Below are 22,675 nucleotides of genomic sequence, written 5' to 3' on the forward strand. Positions count from 1 at the left end.
GGCACTCCGATCAATATGCCATGGCTTGGAAGTACACAGACCGGCAGAGGAGCCTCTGTGGTACGTCAAGTTAAAAATGTGGTGCATAAATGTCCTTTTTTCCCCTCTAGCTTAATGGAGTAGGGGTGATCTAAACATATTTTTGAAAAATTCCCAACTTTTTAGTAAGTCATAATTGCTGGAAATTATAAATTTTGATTATGAAGAACAACATGTTTCCTCTTGAAAAAGATAAGAAAATGATTTTAAATAAATAACTTAAAATACAGAGAGTTGCGTTTTACGTAATTATTTGGATCTTATTGGTACACATCAGCCTCAGCAAGCTAAGATCTAGGGTCAAATCCTGCTTTTTTTTTTTTCAACATTTTTTTTCAACATTTTTTTTCAACCTTTTTTAAAAACTTTTTTTTAAACATTTATTTATTATTGAGAGACAGAGAGACGCAGGGGACGGGTACACAGAGGGGGAGACACAGAATCCGAAGTAGGCTCCAGGCTCTGAGGTGTCAGCACAGAGCCCGATGTGGAGCTCGAAGTCACAAACTGCAAGATCATGACCTGAGCCGAAGTCGGTGGCTTAACCGACTGAGCCCCCCAGATGCCCCTGGGTCAAATCCTGCTTACCAGCTGTTTCTGTATAGACAGACTGCTTAAGGATAGTGTTTACATTTTTCAGTGCTACAGGAAGAATCAAAAGAAGAGTGGTATTTTGTGACACATAAAAATGATATGAAATTAGATTTCATTGTCTATAAGTAAAGTTTTATTGGAACATAGCCACAATAATTTGTTTATATTTTGTCTGAGGATTTTCTTGAGCCCTGAGTAAGATGTGATCCATGTGTAAACCTCCATGAGATTCTTTTATTAATACTTAATGATACATAGAGTCAGAGAAACCCAGCACCAGTAATTCTTTCAGTGGCCCTCTGGGGGTGAGGTTATTTTCAGTTTCCTAATTCCTACAGTATTCTTTCCTTGGCCTCCGCCACCAAACTTTTTTACTAAGAGTAATTATTTAAGTAAAGGCTTAATCATCTTTAATAATACCTGACAGTGTTTTATATGCATGTAGTTCTGTCAGTCATATAACCTTATTTTTTGTCATATAATCCTTTTATTCTTTGAGGTATCTGTTGAGATGGCTGTTATAACTACTCCTGCTTACCATTTTTTAGATGAAGGTTGAGTTCCAAGAAGGTCTAGTGATTTAACTTAGGTCATTATCTCAAATCTGTGGTAGAGCTTATTATATTAAAGTCTTCTGTTCCTCTTAGCTCGAGGATTTCAGGTAGGAGTGTTTTAAGTATTGAAGAATTTGAAAAGCAATATAGTAATTATTCAAATCAAATGACTTGGTCATTTATAGTTCATTTTTTTCAACTGACAGATATATTAAAATACATTAATTATAAAACTTACTGATATTACCATCTTTTAAAGGGAAACTTAAAGAGAATATACAAAATATAGACATAAAAGACCATTTTTCCAACTCCAGTTTCAGACAATGTATTACAGCTTTTCCTGTAACAGATTTCTTGCTGGTCTCTGATTCCATACTTGCTCCCTCTGTTCTGTATATAGCGGCCAGAGTTGCTGTTTCCTAAGCATCATTTAGGTTGTCACTCCACTGTTTATTTTACTTGTTTGATTGATTATTAAGTAGGCTCCATCCCTATTGTGGGGTTTGAACTCACGACCAGGAGATTAAGAGTCACGTGCTCTCTTACTCCCGTGTTTAAAACTTTCAAATTTCCTGGTACAGCTTTAAAAAAACAAGTCCCTAACATGGCGCTAAGGTCCTGTGTGATTCGACCCCTGCCAGTTTCTGCAGCCTCGTCCTCTGTTCACTCCATACCTGATTCACTTTGCTCTGCTTACAGTGGCCTTGTCTCCATCTCTGGAAGCATGAAGTGCACTGCCCTGTCCACAGCCTTTGCCATGCTTGCTGCTTCAAATACTCTTTTTTCTTTTTGACCTTTCAGATCTCAACTCACATTCCCAGAAATTTCCCTTGCTTCCTTAGTGACAGCATCTGCTCCTCTCTCCCCTCCCCGTAGTCACTCAGTATCATATTATCCCATTTTATCATATTTATGGCCTTTATCAGTTTTGAAATTATCTGTTTATTATTTAGTTGTCTTTTTTGGGTAACGTTTATTTATTTAGTTTGAGAGTGAGCATGTGAACAGGGGAGAGGCGGGGGCGGGGGGGGAGAAGAAGACAGAGAATCCCAAGCAGGTTCCACTGTGTCAGTGCATAGCCTGATGTGGGGCTCGAACAAAGGAACCGTGAGATCATGACCTGAGCCGTGAGATCATGACCTGAGCCGAGATGAAGAGTCAGATGTTTAGGCCATTGAGTCACCCCAGCAGCCTTTTCTTTCGTTGTCTTTTTTAATGGTGTAAGTTCCCTGAGAGATTACATTATGCCTCCCTTAGACACTGATGATCTCTAACCAGAATAGTGTTTAACATATAGTCAGTGCTCAGAAAATACTTGTTTATACTCCAAAGCATTATAATACAGAAATTTACCTTTGTCATTCCTGTTAGTACTGAATTTTCTTTCTGTCTGCATCTTACAAGGACATGTTTTTAATGGAGATGATCGTGATTTGTAAGCATAATGAGCTGATCGAGCCCCACTTCATTAAGTAAAAGACCCAGTATAAAATACAATGGTTGTTTTTTATATGGATCTTCTAAAATAAGTAACAATTTATTTCCTTTATAATGTTCTGTACATGCTCTGAGAGATTTTTTAAACCTCTGTTTATGTATTTTTTTACTTATGGTTTTTCTTAGATACTTTAGTCGAAGGAAAAAGGAGTATTTAAGCATTTCTTAATTAAAAGGAACATGAGATTTCAACACGAAATTTACTAAACAAAAGAAACATTCAGCAAGTTTTCTTTTTTTGTGGAGGATTAATAAAATATTTTCTTTACTGATTTATTCAATTACAAATTCGAACAAAAAAGAATAGTTGTCATGACCAACTTCTGCTTTGGGAATATAATCACAACCATAAACACCTTTTAGTGTTTGTGTCCTTCACCATTTGTGCTGTCCTGCTCTCTTCCCTCCCTACCAAATCCCCACTTTACTCACAACTTCAGTGTAATGGGAAGTTTAAAATTCACAAGACAACAACAAAAAAATCTACTCAAGACTGATGCTACAAACCTAGGATAGCATATAATTATACTTATGGTGCTATATAACTAGGAATTGTTCTATTAATTAAAATTATCCCTTTAATTATGCATATTTATTCTTATTTGACAGGCTACTTAAATCACTCAAAGCATGACTTAAAAATGGATAACTAAACAATTCCAAACTAGCAATTAAAAATTTATACAATTTCTGTTTACCTCTTTTTTTTTTTCACATGCTTCTGCCTGTCTTTTTAACCTTATACTATTCAGGATTATTCCAATAAATTTAATGGGATCAGAAAAGAATTGGCAAGAAAGGAGGTAAGAGTAAATTCTCAAGGTGAATTTGTTCTTAGAGCCTTGTCAGTGATGCAGAAAATGTATGTATACTTAAATGTAAGAGAGCTGAGCTATTAAGTTTAATTTCTGCTAACCGTGCTTGGTATTTTTAGCACCCATAATGGTAGTTATGGAATCACATAAAAATAAATAAATAGATGTTATTTGAATTTCCTGTCACAATTTGTATCTTTAATACTACTTTTTAGCATAACTATAGAAGAACAATTTTTCTTTCTTAACAGATGATTAAGAAAGCCATTAATAATGTCAGAAGAATGACTTCTCATCCAACTCTTCCGTACTGTAAGTTGATCATAATTAGCCCGTGTTCTAAGCAGTTTAAAGGAAGCTTTTAGTTTCAATTGAAAGATAGTCAAGTATTTTACTTTTTTTGTAGAGAATGTGTGCTAGTAAATAAAATCTTCATTTCAAAATTAGATAAAAATAGAAAAAGAAATTTTCTGGAATTAATAGAGAAGGCTAACTTGATGCAGTAAATTTTTACCATTTTGACTGCGTATTTCTAAGTTAGCACATTTTATTTTTGAACATTACTGGTTATTATTTTAATAGGATCACTCCCATATTTTATTAAGTAAATTAGAATGATATTGTGGTCACTTATTGCCTCATCATAATCAGTTTGTATTTTATTAATATTTTGTCCATTTGCCTTTTATCAGACACACTAATTAATAGTAGGCATAGGAAATGGTTAGTCATAAGTTCTTATACTTTCAGGCAGGATATGTTATTTTCAGTTAATTATTTCAGTTATAGTAATAAGCATAGTGCATGTTAATTAAGAGGTACTCATGTCCCTTCAATTTAATAACATATAAAAAAATTTTACTGCTTTTTTTTATGAGAGATACTCTGATAAAATACAGTTGACAAAACCAGTGTCCTTTTCTTCTTCACTGTTCTAAGTGCCACAAGCACCTGTTTTCCAAATTATATACCATATCTAACAAAAGGATTCAAGGGTTTATATTTAAAATGAAGAGAGTAACTTTTGTTACTTATACTAAAGGTATAAAATAATCTAAAAATTAATCAATGTTTTTACTACATTGGATACCACCTTACCACTGATAATTATACTTAACATAAATTGAGTCCTACATGTTAGGCATATTTGTAAATGATGTATATGGTTTATCTCATTTCCTTCTAACAACTGTCCATTAACTTATATATCATTATTCCCCTTTTACAGGACAATATGAAATAGGCTCAGGGAGATTAAATAAGGTTCCTAGTATCACCAAATTAGGAATTGGCAAAGTAAAGAATTAATAATTATTTAGCTTATTCATATTCCTCAGTGAAACATACAACATATATTTGAGCTATCCGGTCAATCAGAATAAGTATTAGAAGTGATATCTTTCTTTACCATGCATGACGTTCAAGACTTCCTATAATCTTTTTTTCCCACAGAAAATGTATACATTTAAACATTAATAGTATGACTGATAAGAAATGACTCATTTGTACACCCAAGAGTTTGTTAACTGGTTATTGCACAAAGTATTTATTAAAGGCTGTTAAAACCTCTTTGAGATAATTTCAAAAGGAATAAAATTCTTAGAGGTCTGATTTAATTGCTTCTGCCATGTAGTGTTTAGTCAAATGAAAGTCATCATAAAACTGTTTTTAAGATTCAAAATATTCAATTGAAATTTCATAACAATTGACTGTGATTTATTTCATAGGTGTCTCTGTCATAAAGGTTTGCACATTGGATTCACAAATTAACTTACCAAAGATTCCTGTAATAAATTGACAATATTTGTCCTTTTTGCAGATCTGACAGGAGCTCAAGATGGAAGTGTCAGAATGTTTGAATGGGGCCATTCTCAACAAATAACCTGTTTTCGATCTGGTGGCAATTCAAGAGTTACAAGAATGAGATTTAACTATCAAGGAAACAAGGTAGCATATGAAAATGTAAATGGGAATATGGTTTGATTATGTTGGAGGTTTATAAATGTTACTAGTCTGGGTTTCTGAAGAGAACAGCTCAGTGAACTTACGATAAAGTATTAATCCATATGAATTCTGTTTTATAAAATTCTTCCCCAAGAACACTTAATGTTCAGTTGGTTCTTTCTGGAACAACATTGTGTGTGTGTGTGTGTGTGTGTGTGTGTGTGTGTGTGTGTGTGTGTGTGTTTGAGTGTATGTGTATGTCTGTATATATATCCATTAAAATTCACTTAAGTGATGCTTAAGGACCAAATGATTATAGGACCTCCATATATTACACATTTTTTATAAAATACTTGTACTTTCTTTGTCCTCTGGAACCTAATCAAAGTACGGACAAGTAGTGAGTAAAATCTGGGGGCTTATTAAAAATGCAGATTACTGCAGACCTACTGAATCGCTATCTGCATTTTAATCAGATTCTTTTGTGATTTATACCTACATTAAACTTTTGAGGACTGCTTTAGAACAGGGCATCAACAAATTATGACCTAGCCATATGTTTTGTAAATAAAGTTTTACTGGAACACAGCTACCTCACTCATTATTTGTTTTCATGAGTACTCTTCTACTACAACAGTGGAGTTCAGGAAAGCAAAGACTTTGTAGATAGCAAGCCTACTATATGCCCCTTTAAGAAAAAGTTTGCCGGCCCTGCTATAGAACTTCTACTGTCTTCACTTCGCACAGTCCTGTTTTCATCTGACTGCCTTTCTGCTCCCCTTGCATCTCACTGTCCCTTTAAACAACAATTAAAGGAGAAGTCAGGCGGCTCTTCATCTGCAGAGCCATGCTTCACGGAAAACACACAGGGGCCTCTCAGATGGGCCATCTTGCTTTTCCTTTCCTCTCAACTTACAAACCTTCAACCCCCCTCGTGTGTTGCTCGTATCATGGTGCGGTGCAGTCTTTTTGCCTACCATATTCATCACTTAGCTCTCTTACCATTTCACAAAAGTCAATGGTAATTTTTGCATGTAGTTATGAAACAAAGTTTGAGAGAATGTGGATTCTTAATATCAATTAGCAACGTTCTTTACCCTTTAATGGGAAATTGAGGGTACTTAATCTAGAAGCTTTTAGAGTACTACTGTAATTTCATTTGTGTAACGTATACTCGTGCTTTTTTATTTTGTTACTATTATATTGCTCCTTAACTAGTCCCTGTACCTCAACCCTTACCTTTCTAATGCATCCTTCATGATGCCAGCATGGCATCATTTGTTATTCCGTAACAAATAACATAGTTACATAACTACATTATAAGGGAGATGAACATGACTGTTCAAGAGCCTTTCAAGGCTCCTTATTATATATGAAGCCAATATTCTGTTAAAAAAAAATTTTTTTAACGTTTATTTTTGAGACAGAGACAGAGCATGAATGGGGGGAGGGTCAGAGAGAGAGGGAGACACAGAATCAGAAGCAGGCTCCAGGTTCTGAGCTGGCAGCACAGAGCCCGATGCGGGGCTTGAACTCACGGACCACGAGATCACCACCTGAGCTGAAGTCGGACGCTTAACCAACTGAGCCACCCAGGCGCCCCTGAAGCCAATATTCTTTACCTTGCCGTTCAGTACCTTCTACAGTCTGAATTATTCTATAGACTTAACACTCAGTATAGCCTTCCACTTAACACTCAGTATAGCCTTCCACATACGCTATTTTAAAGCACAGAAAACTTTTCCATTGCCTTCCCGAGTATATTTAACAGTCAACTTACCATTCATTTACCTTGGCCATGATGGAGCCAAATAGCATAACAACTAAGCATGCTATCTCCCTTAGTAGGGAAGGCTACTACAGTAAATAGAACAGATGACAGTAATGCTGATCAATTTGTCAATTATGAACAGAAATGGGCTACCAGAATTCATTGAGCCTAAAATAGGCATTAAGCAGAGTAAATGACCTGTGAGAAACAATTTTCAGGAAGATACTACATTCTTTTTTATTATTCAAAAAAAAAAATTTTTTTTTTTTTGTTTATTTACTTGTGAGAGTGAGAGAAACAGAGCATGAGCAGGGGAGGGGCAGAGAGAGAGGGAGACACAGAATCCAAAGCAGGCTCCAGGCTCCGAGCTGTCAGCACAGAGCCCGATGAGGGGCTCAAACCCATGAGCTGTGAGATCGTGACGTGAGCCAAAGTTGGATGCCTAACCAACTGAGCCACCCAGGTGCCCCTTCATCTGCCAATTTTATTTTTTTATTTTTTTTATTTTTAAACATTTTTTTTTTCAACGTTTATTTATTTTTGAGACAGAGAGAGACAGAGCATGAACAGGGGAGGGGCAGAGAGAGAGGGAGACACAGAATCAGAAACAGGCTCCAGGCTCCGAGCCATCAGCCCAGAGCCCGACGCGGGGCTCGAACTCACGGACCGCGAGATCGTGACCTGGCTGAAGTCGGACGCTTAACCGACTGCGCCACCCAGGCGCCCCAATCTGCCAATTTTAAATGATGTCATTTGATAAAGCTTTCCCATTTCTAGATACATATTGTACGTAAATACTCAAAGATATATGTATCAGAATATTTAAAGCAGCACTTTGTAATCAGGAAAATTAGAAACTATAAGGGAGAAGTTTTCAAAAGTTATAATACAACTATATAGTGTAATACAGCATAAGAATGAAGTAGATTAAATGTACTGATGTGAAAAGATGGCCATAATAAGTCAAAAATGTAATTGTGGAATTGTGTATTTATTATTATTTTAATTTTTTTTATAAAACCCTATATGTGTGCATGTTTGAATAATCAGAGAATAAATCTGAAATGGAACACCTTAGATTGTTAATAATTGCCAGATATGGAGATGGGAGAAGGCAGGAGTTCAGAATAGACATTTATTTTATAAACTGTTAAGTAAACATTATTTTTGTAATCTAAAGAAAAAAATGTTTACTCTTATTCATCCTTCTAGATTTGTGACATATACTTCCCCATTGTATAATTTTGACATTTTCCCTCTGAAATTACCTTGAGTTTCCATAGTAGGAATTCATTTACTGTAAAAATCTGTGTTTCATTTTACTTTCTACTGTTGTTTGCATGTTTTCCTTACTGAATATTCTAGAAGTCCTTATTTTGTCTTTTTGAAAATGAACAGTTTTCTATTTTATATATCCTAAAAGTTTGTTGTCACATGTCTTAATGTGTAAATCCAGTATCCTATTTTTTGAGTACTTTTAGAGAATATATAGACTGTGCTCTTGGTTAGTATAATACAATGTGTCTGTTTGTTTCTTCTGTGTCACCTGGAATTTTTTTTTTTAAGCAGCAGCTAAATGTTTTTCTGGACTAGATCCATGCGTAGGTGAAGTAAAAGTCAATTTATCAATTAAATGTTTAAGATCAAAATAGGAGATTCACAGTGAAGGTATGGGTAGATATACTTAATACTTAAAAAATTTTTTTTCTCTAAGTTTGGAATAGTTGATGCTGATGGATATTTAAGCCTGTATCAGACAAACTGGAAATGTTGTCCAGTAACTGGAAGCATGCCTAAGCCATACCTGGTAAGCCAAGTTTTCTTACCTTTAAACTTTGTTCAATTTTTATTTTAAGGAAAACAAGAATATATGTTTGAGGCAATACATATTAAAGCCAAAATGTAGTTCTGTGTATTCAGTCACTTTACTATAAACTCCTGTCCTTGTATTATGTGAAAATTAATCTGTGAGGTCTTGGTCTCTAGTGCCTTGGACGATTAACGTGTATAGAACAAACATGGTACCTCCGGAGACCCATGTGACCTGTGGGTTACTCAAGCCCTTTTCCAGCCTCACTGAGCTGCAGTAAAGATTATACCTAAAAAGAGTGATCATCAGATCATCAGTCTGTGGTTTTTCTGCAATTGGTCCCCTATGAACAAAGTAGAAAGGATATGTTATAGCTGGTACTATTATTTTCTTGTCTAAGTCTTTGGAAAAAAGAAAAGAAAAGAAAGAAACAACTGATGATCTCTATTCAGGACTGCACAAGCTTCATGAACCTCCTGTAGCTTCACAGAGCAATGAGTTTGGGGGCAAAAAAACCCCACTGAGTTTGTATTTAATATATTCTTTAGTGAAGCCCTTTATAGGACTAAGCAGTACCTATTTAAAAAAATCAAGAAATGGGTTAAGGTTCTGGTAATTCACTCAAGGTTATATTCTGGAATACAGTACCAATCTAAGTAAAAGCAAGCAGAGCAGAGAGGGCTGGTGAGGTATTTCAAAAGAATTTTTTTCTTTTTTAAAGAAAACCAACATAAGGTTTAAATATGTAAATTTACATTCCCTAAGGGTCTGCCTTTTTTTTTTTTTTTAACATCTAAAAAGATAAATTGGATTGAAAATGTACATTATTGGCTTTGTGGGGTTAAAGTACATTTTGTTTGTTTTAAGGACATATGATCATCCAGCTCCACTGATGGTCAGATGGAATGGGGAAGTGACTCAAAGGAAAAATATTTGATGTGATAATTTTGACATACTTAAGTCATTTTTTATTGAAGAGAAATATCTGAACACATAAAACTTGGAAGACTTTATAATTTGCTAAACCTCTCATATTAAGTCACTGTTACTGGAATATTCAGAAACGTAAATTTTCTGAATTTGTTGACTCTTAATATGTTTTTATTCATGTATTTGAAAAATTATTTAAAAGCTTATATATTTCTGAAAATAATTCATTCTCAGATAATCTAAAATTCTGGGTTTTTTCTAAGAGACAAATTTTCACAAATATTCTAAGAAATATTTAACATTTAATCTCCTTTTTTTTTCTTTTTAACTTTTAGATGAACAAAAGCAAAAGGTCTCATTAAGAATTTATAATGCAGCTTATTTATATGGTCCAGGGAAAGTGCATGTGAGAGAGAGAGAGAGAGAGGAGGAGGGACAAAACAAATGTGGCAAAATGTTAAAAATTGGTGAATCTTGTAGAGAGTATATGAGAATTCTCTGTTTTACTCTTGAAACTTGTCTACAAGTTCAGGGTGAAAAAAAGATACAAGGGGATTTAAGTAAGCCACACATTACATGATCCCTTTTGGTGAATGCATCCACTTGGTTATAAAATTGTTACTGACAGCAATAACATTTGTTTCTTCATAACCATTCCAGACCTGGCAGTGTCATAACAAAACAGCCAATGATTTTGTCTTCGTTAGTTCCTCCTCTTTGATAGCTACAGCTGGTCTTTCAACTGACAATAGGTAAGAGATTGTAACTGAAATGTGTGTGTCTCTATAGCTCAGCTTTATTTCTTATTTGCTTTACGTTCTTATATCTCAAGATTGTTTTCAGAATTGTGCTTTTCAATATTTTTATTATAAAGATTTCCTTCTTAGAGCATTTTTAATGTTCTAATTGTAAGGCCAAGGAAATTCTGGTGCATTAAAAACAACATCCGTTCCTTCTGTATTTTTAATATTCTGATTTTTTTATTTTAAGACTTAAAGAGAAAAATGATTTGATAGTGAAATTAATTTTTCTCCGTATTATTCCTTATGTGTTAAGAAAGCTTGAGGCAAAGGAAAGAACCATTATTTCTTGACCCTGCTCTTCTGTTAATCCTCACAGTGGCTCTCTTAGATAGATATTACCAGTGTTTCACGATAATGAGAAATTCAAAGACCTCTTTGAGTTGTACGATAGATAGTAAGTGGCAGCCTGTCCACATTTCCCCCAAAACCTTAAATAGGTAAGAAAATGTCTCCTCCTGCCTCCGTCTCCACACCCCCATGTTTTACTTCCCTCACACTGCTGAGTTCTGAGGTAAATGTCTACTGAGGTTGCTGAGTTTTTCTATTTATTTGTGAGGCCTTACTTTACACTAGAAATTGGATTGTAAGAATATGGAGTCTCCAGCCCATCTGCCATAGAAATCCTTACATATATTTGTGTCTCTTCTGTAACTCATAAAACGGAGTAAAAGTGCTCCCATTCAGAGCAGAAATAAGTTTTATTTGTGCTCGGGGAAATTCAGTGTATCCTGCTAATGGTATTTGCCATCTGTTAGGTTACAGAATGATCAGATACAAAAGGTATTTCCGTGTTCAGACTTCATACAGTATTATTTGTAAATACATGTCAATCTAGAGTTAATCAGTTTTGTAAGTTAGTAGTTTTTAAATTTTTGTGTAAAAATTAATCATACATAAATATATTGGTTACTTGTATTTGAATTTTTTGTTAGAGCAAGGTTTGAATGTTATGTAACTATATGAAACAAGCTTACTTTTTATTCTGTTGTTAAATTTTTGTGTCACTCAAAGGTAATTTTTTTTTTTTTTCAGAAATATATGTTTGTGGGATACTCTTGTGGCACCTGCCAATAGTTTAGTCCATGGTAAGTTTTGAAAGCATTTTACAAATTTTGAAAGTCAAGAATTTGACTAAAATCAATAAACTAATTTTTTAATGAATTTGTCTTTAATGACACAAACTTATTAGCCTGCGAGGTTTATTTTGCCCATGATGGCGTAGAGTTTAAAAACAGAAAAATACAACGTATATAATTAACTTTGCACTGTACTTCATGAAGGACAGTAGAACATAGATAATATAAAAATCATATGTTTTTACTTTGAATCTGATAGCCACAGGTCATCTTTGTGAGCATCAGTTATTGTACAGTATTATGCCCATTCTCTCCACTCCTATTCAGAATGGTACTCAGAGTCCTAACTAATGCAATAAGACAAAAGGAAATAAAAGGTGCACATTAGGAGGAGAAGAAATAAAACTGCCTTTATTCACAGAGGACATGATTGTTTAGACAAAAATTTTTTTTTAATTTTTTTAAATGTTTGGGTTTTTTTTTTGAGAGAGAGATAGCATGTGAGTGGGGGAGGGTCAGAGAGGGAAATACAGAACTTGAAGCAGGCTCTAGGCTCTGAGCTGTCAGCCCAGAGCCCAACATGGGGCTCAAACTCACAAACTGTGAGATCATGATCTGATCTGAAGTTAGCCACTTAACCAACTAAACTACACAGGCACCCTGATTATGTAGAAAATCTTGAAGACTATATACAAAAAAACAAAACAAAAATAAGGTAAAAACTTTTGAAACTAAAGTGTAAGTGTAGTAGAGTCACAGGATACCGGGTCAACATACTAAAGTCACTTGCTTTCATATATACCAACAATGAACAATTGGCATTTGAAATTTTAAAAAATCACCATTTATAACAGCACCCAAAATAATGAAATACTGAGGCATAAACCTAAAAAAATATGTATAGCTTCTGTTGGGGAAAACTATAAAAAAGATAAATCAAAGATTTAAATAAATGGAGAAATAGCCCATATACACATATTGGAAGTCTCAATGAAAGTTATTAAGATGCTACTGCCTCCTAACTTTATAGATTAAATACATTCCCAGTCGCAATCCCAGGAAACTCTGTTGTACATACCACCGAACTGGTTCTAACAATTTCTGTAGAGGGGGTGCCTCAGTGGCTCAGTTGGCTAAGCATCTCACTTTGGCTCAGGTTATGATCTCACGGCTTGTGGCTTCAAGCCTCGTGTTGGGCTCTGTGCTGACAGCTCAGAGCCTGGAGTCTGCTTCGGATTCTGTCTCCCTTTCTCTCTGTCCCTCCCCCTCTCCCGCTTGGTGTATGTCTGTCTCTCTCTCTCTCTCTGTTTCTCTCTGTTTCTCACACACACAAAATAAACATTTAAAAAAATAATAAAAATAAAATTTCTATAGAGAGGCAACAGACCTAAAATACTGGATACTGAAGAAAAACAAACTTAAAAAAAATTTTTTTTTTGTTTATTCATTTTTGAGACAGAGAAACAGCATGAGTGGGGGAGGGGCAGAGAGAAAGGGAGACACCGAATCTGAAGCAGGCGCCAGGCTCTGAGCTGTCAGCACAGAGCCTGACGTGGGGCTCCAACCCACGAACTGTGAGATCATGACCTGAGCCAAAGCTGGATGCTTAACTGACTCAACCACCCAGGCGCCCCTGAAGAAAAACAAACTTGAAGCACTCACACTATTACTGATTTCAAGACTTACTATAATAATAAACACATGTTATTGGCTTTAGAATAGAGATCATGGAACAGAATAGAGAGCCCATTTATCAACCCATACGTATTTAATAGATTGATCATTAATAAAAGTACAAAGGCACTTCATTGGAGGCATAGTGGTCAAAATATACTATAACAATTGGATGGCAATATGTAGAAAATGAACCTAGGTACATACCTCACCCCTTTCATAAAAATTGATTTAATGTGAATTATCTACATGTGAAATTCAAAACTATAAAATTTCTAGAAGGAAATAGAGAAGAAAATCTAGGTGACCTTGGTTTAGTCTTGAGTTTTTAGATACAATACCTAAAGCATAATCCATGAAAGAAATGATATATTCAAGACTTTAAAAAATGACCATCTTCTCAGTATATTAATGGCAAGTAAGCATATGAAAAGGTGGTTAACATCATAAGATACTACTCTATATACTAAAATGTCCAAAATTAATGATTTTGGAATACCAAGTATTGGTGAGAGTATAAAGAACCTGGAACCCTCATGATTTGCTGAGTCTAAAATGATTAATGGCAAGTAAGCATATGAAATGTGGTTAGCATCATCGTAAGATACTACTCTATATAGTAAAATGTCCAAAATTAATGATTTTGGGATACCAAGTATTGGTGAGAGTATAAAGAACCTGGAGCCCTCATGATTTGCTGAGTCTAAAATGATACAGCTACTATGGAAAACTGACATTTTCTAATAGAGTTAAACATGGACCTAGCATGATCCATCCGTATGTATTTTTACATATATGTCCAAGAGAAATGAAAGCACACATCCACAGAAGGACTTGTATAGCAATAATATACAATTATATTAATATATTAATGTAATAAAACTTAGCAGCTTTATTTATAACAGCCCCAAACTAGAAGCAACACAAACATATCCAATAGGAAAGTGGTCTATTTATGTAATAGAATACTATTAACCAATAAAAAAAAAAGCATAATCTGCTGATATATGTGACAACATTCATTAATCTCTTAAACATTATGTTGAAGGAAAAGAAGCCTGTCACTAAAGAGTATGTACTGTAAAATTCCATTTATGTGAAGTTCAAGAACAGAGGCAAAACTAATTAGAATAGTGATTGCCTTTGTGGGAGAGGAGGGTTGACTGCAAAAAGGCATGAGGGAACTTTCTGGGATGATGAAAACATTCTGTGTCTTGACCTGCATGATGGTTACACAGATGTATCCATTAGTCAGACTTCATCACGAGTTAGAATTTCAGCATTTTATTCTGTGTAAGTTATATCTCTAAGTGCTGGTCACATTCAAAGAATCTTTCCCTGTAATTTTCTCTTTAGATTCTTAAGAGTAATTGTAACTAAATTTTATTGAGTACTTAGTATATGCCAGGAACTGTACATGTTTTAAATATGTCAACTAATTTAATCCTCACAGAAACCTATTAGGTGGACTGGGTTTTCTCCTTTTTTTTTTTTTTTTTTTTTTTTTTTTTACAAATGATGAAACTGAGACGTAGGTTAAAAAAAAATTACCTAAGGTATATATTGAAATCCATGCAAAAACCAAGATTTAAATCTTGACAGTCTAACTCCCAAATCTTCACTCTTCATCATTATGCCATATTGTCTTTGAGCTATTGACAGGCTTTTTTTTTTCTTTAAGATTTGTTAAGATCCACTTCTTTTTTAAGAAAAGAATACTCATTGTATTTTTGTTAGTTCTCATACTGGTATGTCTTCAAGTTTCACCATTTTTGTTTTTGCATTGTTTAATCTGCTCTTAACCCCATGTAGTACATGTTTCATTTGACTATTGTAGTTTTTAATCTCTGGATTTTTTTATTTGTGTATCTCTTTTTTAATGACTTGTTAATTTCCTTATCTACTAATTCCATCACCTGTGTAATTTTTGGGTTAGTTTCATTGGATGGATTTTCTTCTCATTATGGGTTGTATTTTTCTCCTTTGTATGCCTCTTGGTTTTTTATCAGATGCCAGGCATTACAAATTTTACCTGCTTCTGAGGCAAAACCCTACTGAGGACAAAACAGATTTTGTCCTTTGTGAGTTAAGAGGTTTTCCACTATGGCTGGTGGAAACAGGAACCCAGACCAGCTCGGGTTCCCCTTGTGCCATGGCCAGAAAACCCTCCATAGGCAATAACAGGGGCAGTCGTATGGCTCACCCAGTTTGCTTCCCATCTCTTAGAGATCATTTTTCTTTGCCTGGTGTCCATTGTCTCCAACCATTGTTTCCTGTATATCATTTAATTTTTTAAATGGTTTGAGGTAGGTGGGTGAATCTGGTGATCTATCATTCTACCTTGGCCAGAAGTCAGAAGTCTCTTGCTTACACTGTTAAATGGGTTTTACTTCATGATTTACTTCAATTTTAATTTTCAGCTTTTACTTGCCATGATAGTGGAGCTACTGTTTTAGCATATGCTCCAAAACACCAGCTACTAATATCAGGTGGCAGAAAAGGCTTTACATGTGCATTTGACCTTCGGCAACGACAGCAGAGGCAGCTTTTCCAGAGCCATGATTCTCCTGTTAAAGCCATTGCCATTGATCCAACAGAAGAGTACTTTGTTACAGGATCTGCTGAAGGCAACATAAAGGTAAATATGGTAATGCCACAGTGTCTACAAAATGAAGAGAAATCTTCAGAAACCTTAAGTGTTTACACGTATTAATGATACCATTCTATTTAAATAGTAGAAATATTAACTCCTTTGTAGGCAGTATGTTTGTTGCTATTTAATAAATCTTTTAATGAATGAAATAATATTTAACTTGAAATTGTCTCTTTTTCAGTTTTCAAATAGGCTTAATTAATGTGCAAAAGCACTTGATTTTCCACAGATAAAACATATTTCAAACATTAGAATTAGTCTTGACTCCCATTTTCAGAGTTACCAAATTCTGTTTCAGATACTGTGAAATGCAGTAATATTTTCCTTTATCCTGAATACTGTCCATTTTTTCATTTATATAGTATTAGCATCCAGCCACTCAGTGCCTGATTCAGAAGTTAGGGACGTACCTAGATAAGCCCTGTGCTTCTCACACTCCACCATGTTTAAAACTTAGAGGTTATTTAAAATGTAAAGCAGCTTATTAAATGCATCCCATCCCAGAAGTACTATTGCTAGGTACCTGTGTGCATTTTTACAGTACATACCTAACAGTTTTGTTGGAGAGTCCTCTGGCCACACTTGGAAAAATCTCTCGGGGTAAGTCAGTTTAGACTAGTCCCTAAGTTATTGTAATGGCCAGCAACCCACTGAAGGAGTCTACATTCTTAGAATCCATTAATTTAACCCCTAGTGAGACTACTAAGTAAGAATAAGTTTGGGGGTACCTGGGTGGCTCATTCAGCCAAGTGACCAACTGGAGCTCAGTCACTTGGTGAGTTTGAGCCCCACTTCAGGCTCTGTGCTGAGAGGTCAGAGCCAGGAGCCTGCTTTGGGTTCTGTGTCTCCCTCTGTCTTTGCCCCTCCTGCACTCACGCTGTTTCTCTCTCTCTTAAATTAAACAAACATTAAAATAATAAGAAGGAGAAAGAAAGAAAGAGAAGAAAGAAAAGAAATAATAAGTTGGGCTACTTTTTTTTACAACATGCATATTGTTTTCATAATTTCCAGCCAGAAAAAAAATTAACTAGAATTGTGGAATTTTAAAAATGCTTTTTTTTTTTTTTAATGTTTATTTATTTACTTTGAGAGAGAGAGTGCAAGCCGGGGAGGGGCAGAGAGAGAGAGAGGCAGACACAGAATCCAGAGCAGGCTCCAGGCTCCGAGCTATCAGCACAGAGCCCATTGTGGGTCTCAAAGTCAAGAACCACACGATCATGACCTGAGCTGAAGTTGGACACTTAACCGACTGAACCATACAGGTGCCCTGAAAAGGCTTTTCCTAAAATCAAATATATACACTAACTTCCATATGTAATTATTTTCCTTCAGTTTGAAGCTAGTTTCTTACTTGAACTGCCTTCAGTTTAGAACAAGTTCTATTAGGTTTTATGTTAGTTCTTTATATTAGTTTGTGCTCTGATTCGGAGGTTTATTATTTAATCAAGTAAAAACAGATTTGAAAGTTTACTGCATCGTATTCAGAAGTCACAACTTGGGGCGCCTGGGTGGCTCAGTCAGTTAAGTGTCTGATTCTCGATTTCAGCTCAAGTCATGATTTCACAGTTGTGAGATCGAGCCCCAAGTCAGGTTCTGCACTGAGCATGGAGCCTGCTTGGGATTCTCTCTCCCCCACTCTGTCTCTGCCCCTTCCCTGCTCACATGTGTGCTCTCTCCCTCAAAACAAATAAACATTTAAAAAATACATGTTTAGGAATCACAACTTAACAATCAAGTCTAGAGTAATAGGTACTAATGAATTTCTTAGGAAAAAGTAAGTTTTCCAAAAAAAGGGACCTCAAAAAATCAGGACTATTTTGGTTTCCCTAAAGTTAAAATGGATGTCCTAAAAGCATTTAAGTCCGTCACATACTTGAACATGCTTATAAATTACTTTGTAAGTAATTTACTTTAGGAATAGTTGCATTTATTGTGGTAGGGGCTAAAAAGAGAAGATCTTTGTAAATTAAGTTTGCTGAAGTTGTGATAATTTATCTTGAGGGTGGAACATAGTTTTTCCTTTTCTGAGGCCTTCTTTCCAGTGGGTCTAATCCCTTGCTGGGTATTATAAGGGGTTACTCCATTATAAACTACACAGCACAAGCTTTGCTAAGAGATAAGACGTCTTTTTTTTTTTTTTTTTTTTTGATGTTTTTATTTATTTTTGAGACAGAGACAGAGCATGAGCAGGGGAGGGGCAGAGAGAGAGGGAGACACAGAATCTGAAGCAGGCTCCAGGCTCTGAGTTGTTGGCACAGAGCCTGACACGGGGCTCGAAGTCACGAGCTGTGAGATCATGACCTGAGCTGAAGTCAGACACCCAACCGACTGAGCCACCTAGGTGCCCCGAGATAAGAAGTCTTAATTGTAGTCCCTACAATATTACAAGTTTCTTTAGCTGTGTACACTTGACCTCCTAGTACCTAAGTTCTCATCTCCAATGCAAGGTTGAAATTACCTTTCTGTTTAATGAGTAGATTTTGAAGAATGTGATAATATCAAAGGGAATTGGGAAATTGCAACATAGTATCCAAAGGTTATGACCTTAGGCCTACACAGATTTTTTTTCCATATTTGTTTTAGAAATTCCTTCTTTGCACAAGAAAACCGCCTTAAAATTTTCATTTGGATTTTTAATGTAATCGTCAACGTCAATTTTAATTTTGTTTCTCATATCTTTTAGATTTGGAGTCTGTCTACCTTTACTCTTCTCCACACTTTTATCAATGAACATGCTCGGCAGTCCATTTTCCGGAACATTGGAACTGGAGTGATGCAGATTGAGACAGGGCCAGCAAACCACGTGTTCTCGTGTGGAGCCGATGGTACAATGAAGATGAGGATACTGCCGGATCAGTTTAGCCCACTAAATGAAGTGTTGAAAAATGATGTGAAATTTATGCTCTGACTGTTTGACAATAGGATGTATAATTGATTACCTATTCCCTGGAAGTGGCCAACACATACAGTGTCCACTGATCACTCTGTTTCTGCCACAGATAAACTAATGCTTTCTTGATTTCATACTTACTTTATGGAGCTTTGCCCTGGATGCACTGATGCCTTAAAAACTAACAAGGTCATTCAGAATTAGACTATATTACCTAAAGTAGAATGTATAAGTAATACTGTAATAGTACATATTTATAGTATGTTATGCTGAGTACGTCGTAGTGTTAAAGGACTTTCGTTTCCTTATTGTTGATAAACTCTTCTGCAGAAATCTCTGTATGAATTTATTTAACAGTAAAAATACCCTTTATGTAAAGGCAGTTGACATCAGGCATCACTTGACTCACCACTGTTACTTCCTTTTTCATACATAAACATCTCAAACTCTTCTATTAATTAATGATAAATGATAATTGGGTAAGAATAAAAAACATAATGAACATATTCATTAAAAACTGTCATTAGGACTTCAGTCTTATTATATAAAGTTCTCCTCAGTGTCCTTACTGAAGCCCCAGTGTGTGTGTGTATATATGTATCTTATACATCTTACTTGAACTTAGTTTGTGTATATATCAGAGAAAACTACAAGTCTTTTCATGTGTTTTTGTGCCATAACAATTACTGCCACTAGAATAGCAACTTTCTTTGCAACTGTTTTTTTTTTTCATGTTTTTTTGTTCTTAAGTTTTGAATTCCCATCCTGATTTTCAAATAATTTCAGGAAGACATCCAAGATTATTATTTTAAAGATTATCTTGAATCAGTTAAGTCTTAGCAGGCAATAACGATTCGGTGTTGGTATACAAGAGACACCTAAAAGTAAATTTATAAATTTGTCAAAGGATTTTTGAGCACCAAACATTTTACTTATATTTCTTTTTCCTTTTTAGGTGCTTTTAGTCTCAAAGTTCTGAACACCTTATAGCAGTGTTTTTAGAAACAAATGTGAAGACAGTCAAATTAAATAGATAATATTTACAAATGTAAAATACCCGCCAGATCTACCACTAATAGAAAATAAATTAAACCTTATATTTTATTATTTTTTGCCAAAATATATTATTTTACTATAAAATATGACCAAAATATTAAAAATGCACAATGCTTTTAACTTAAATGTGCTAAACCTATTTCTGTCTGTTCTGTGCTATACCTTTTCTGGTTAAAAATTATAGAAAACTTGATAAATACTTGATTTTAGCCAAGGAGACTGGAAGCAGATGGGACTAAGTGTTTAAGGGACAATTATATACTATTTAGCTTAAATATATTTTGTTAATAGGAACTATAAAAACATTTTTATGTAACAAAATATGGACAACTGTTATCTGGGAAATTAAAGAGTCAAAGTGAAGAAATGAAGGGCTGGTAAAATGAATTTTGTAATATCCTCAGGATACTTTTATCTTAAAAGTATATTGTTAAAGATTTTGTAAATTGTATTCATAATTTTAAATGTGTTAAGCTAGTTGCAGTGAAAACACTGTCATTAATTATGTAGAGAGTTCATGTGCACATAATAACCTGTATCTATAATTGTGCGATAACAATATGTGACTATTTTGCCATGGAGAAATCTGTGACAGCATTGCAAACAATGCCATTGTTTGATACAGTTAAGCTTAAGTTATTTTTCAGTAATTTCACAAATCAAGATTCAAACGGCTTTAAACACTTTCAATGAGATAGAAGATTTATTATGCTTAATAGAAAAAAAAAAGGCATTGTGGATGAACAATTAAGCATTTTCATTGAGGGTTTATATGAGTAATAAATTGTGTAAGCCCATATGTATTTACATCAGAGTCATAATATTTTAAATAAACAATCATGCAGTGACTTTTTTTTTAGCATGCTACTGTTTTAAGTAATATTTATGCAATTTTAGTTGACTTAAAGTATATGTGACATTTTAAAATAGAGAATTTCTATATTTATATTTGGTAAAATATAGGAAGCATTGAGTAATTTTCCTAAATACCTTGCTCTTCCTTTTTTATAATCTTTTTAAATTAATAGGTAAGCGTTATTCAAAAATGGGGAGAATAAAAAGTTGGAATGTATATCTAAATAAAAAATGATGCACATATATGTAAAATTTCATCCACATTAATGGAATGGATACATCAAAATACATTTTTTAAATTGTGTTTTTTCTGAGAATGTGGCTTTGTAATGATGGAAAAATTTACAACATTGCAAGTCTCATTTTCTGAAATGTAGAATTTTAACAGGGCTGGGAACCCAGACAGACATATTTTACTAAACCAAAAAATTTAATATCATGACAGGAGACTACAGGTAGGCTAAAAGAAATATTTGTATAGTAATAGGGAAGTTATTAATGTCCATATATACAAAGAGGACTTTAATGAATTGGGGCAAAGAGAACTTTAAGATGATAAATTATTAGAGAAATCAACTCACAGAACAGGACACTGAAAAAACCAGCAAGTATAAAATATGTTCATCCTCAGTAATGGTTAAAGGAATGTTGGGGGAAAAAAAAAAGCAACAGTATGATACCGCTTTTCATCAGATTCATATAAAGTTAAGTGGCAACATCAGTGTTGGTGGAGATGCAAGGAAACGGATGCACTGAAACACGGCTGCTAGAAGTACGTTCCAAAAACGTTACCTAGATTGGTGTAAACATTGAATACACATAGTTGGACTAAGCAGTCTTTTGAGAAATCGTATCAGGATAAAAGCAACCTTGCACATAAGTGTAAGTACAAAGATGTTTAGTGAACTACCTGGAGGGAAAAAAAACCCACCCTGGAAATCTAAATGGTAATTAGGTAGTTGGATAAATTTAGTACATCCTTGCAGTGCAATATTTTCTTAACACAGTGCAATATTTTCTTAACACTGAAAGCATGTCAGATTTGTATCTGTTGATCTGAAAAGAGGTTAGAAAATTTTCTAAGTAAAATGTATAATAGCCCATATTATTTCAGGGTTTTTTTAGTCCTATAGGTATGTAGAGACAAATATGTATGGAAGAATACACAAAAGTTTAACATGGGAGAAGGGAAGAAGGAGGTAATATTTTCCTAAAAACCCTTTGAACCCCACTGAGCAACAGATTACCTAAGAGAGAGAGGTGTGTGTGTTTGTGTGTGTGTGTGTGTGTGTGTGTGTGTGTGTGTGTGTGCGCGCGCGCGCGCACTCACACCGGACAGAAAAGCTCAGTGTTTAAACCATATAGTATTTAATGACTTTGAGAGCTGCTCTGTTGAGTGAAGTTCTTTTCAGGAATACTCTCTTGAGTTGTTGAGATATTTTGATGCTTGATTTACTAAAGTAGAAAGGGTAAAATATTAACCTTTGGAGTACTTAGAAAAAGTGGAACATACATTATTTAAATGTTCCTATCAGTCTTTTAGAAATGTGTATAGCTTTTGCTATAGTTAATTACAAAGCTAAACAGTTTTTCATGACTTTTTTTCGCTTTCTGCTTGCTTCATTGTCTTTTTTTTTTTTCTTTAATGTTTATTTTTTAAGAATGGGAAAGAGTGTGAGTGGGGGAGAGGCAGAGAGAGAGGGAGACACAG

General features: G+C 34.6%; 1 protein-coding gene across 6 annotated transcripts in view; it reads left to right on the forward strand.

Annotated features, from left to right (window-relative positions):
* The window catches only part of DMXL1 (Dmx like 1), a 146,459-nt gene extending 125,209 nt beyond the window's left edge, over positions 1-21,250 (forward strand). For 3 of the 6 annotated variants that reach the window (XM_040444292.1, XM_040444294.1, XM_040444295.1), the window contains 9 exons: positions 1-60; positions 3,440-3,490; positions 3,754-3,814; positions 5,322-5,449; positions 8,932-9,024; positions 10,618-10,709; positions 11,793-11,845; positions 15,931-16,148; positions 18,847-21,250. The exon at positions 1-60 is cut by the window's left edge and continues 91 nt beyond it. In XM_040444292.1, coding sequence (XP_040300226.1) covers positions 1-60; positions 3,440-3,490; positions 3,754-3,814; positions 5,322-5,449; positions 8,932-9,024; positions 10,618-10,709; positions 11,793-11,845; positions 15,931-16,148; positions 18,847-19,071 — 981 coding nt within the window. In that variant the 3' untranslated portion in view covers positions 19,072-21,250. The remainder of the gene's footprint in view (positions 61-3,439; positions 3,491-3,753; positions 3,815-5,321; positions 5,450-8,931; positions 9,025-10,617; positions 10,710-11,792; positions 11,846-15,930; positions 16,149-18,846) is intronic. The other 3 variants (XM_040444293.1, XM_040444296.1, XM_040444297.1) reach the window with 1 other exon arrangement.
* Positions 21,251-22,675: the final 1,425 nt, after the last annotated feature.

The sequence above is a fragment of the Herpailurus yagouaroundi genome, unplaced genomic scaffold (genome assembly GCF_014898765.1).
Source record: "Herpailurus yagouaroundi ecotype Mexico unplaced genomic scaffold, PumYag 192, whole genome shotgun sequence".
Lineage (NCBI taxonomy): Eukaryota > Metazoa > Chordata > Mammalia > Carnivora > Felidae > Herpailurus > Herpailurus yagouaroundi.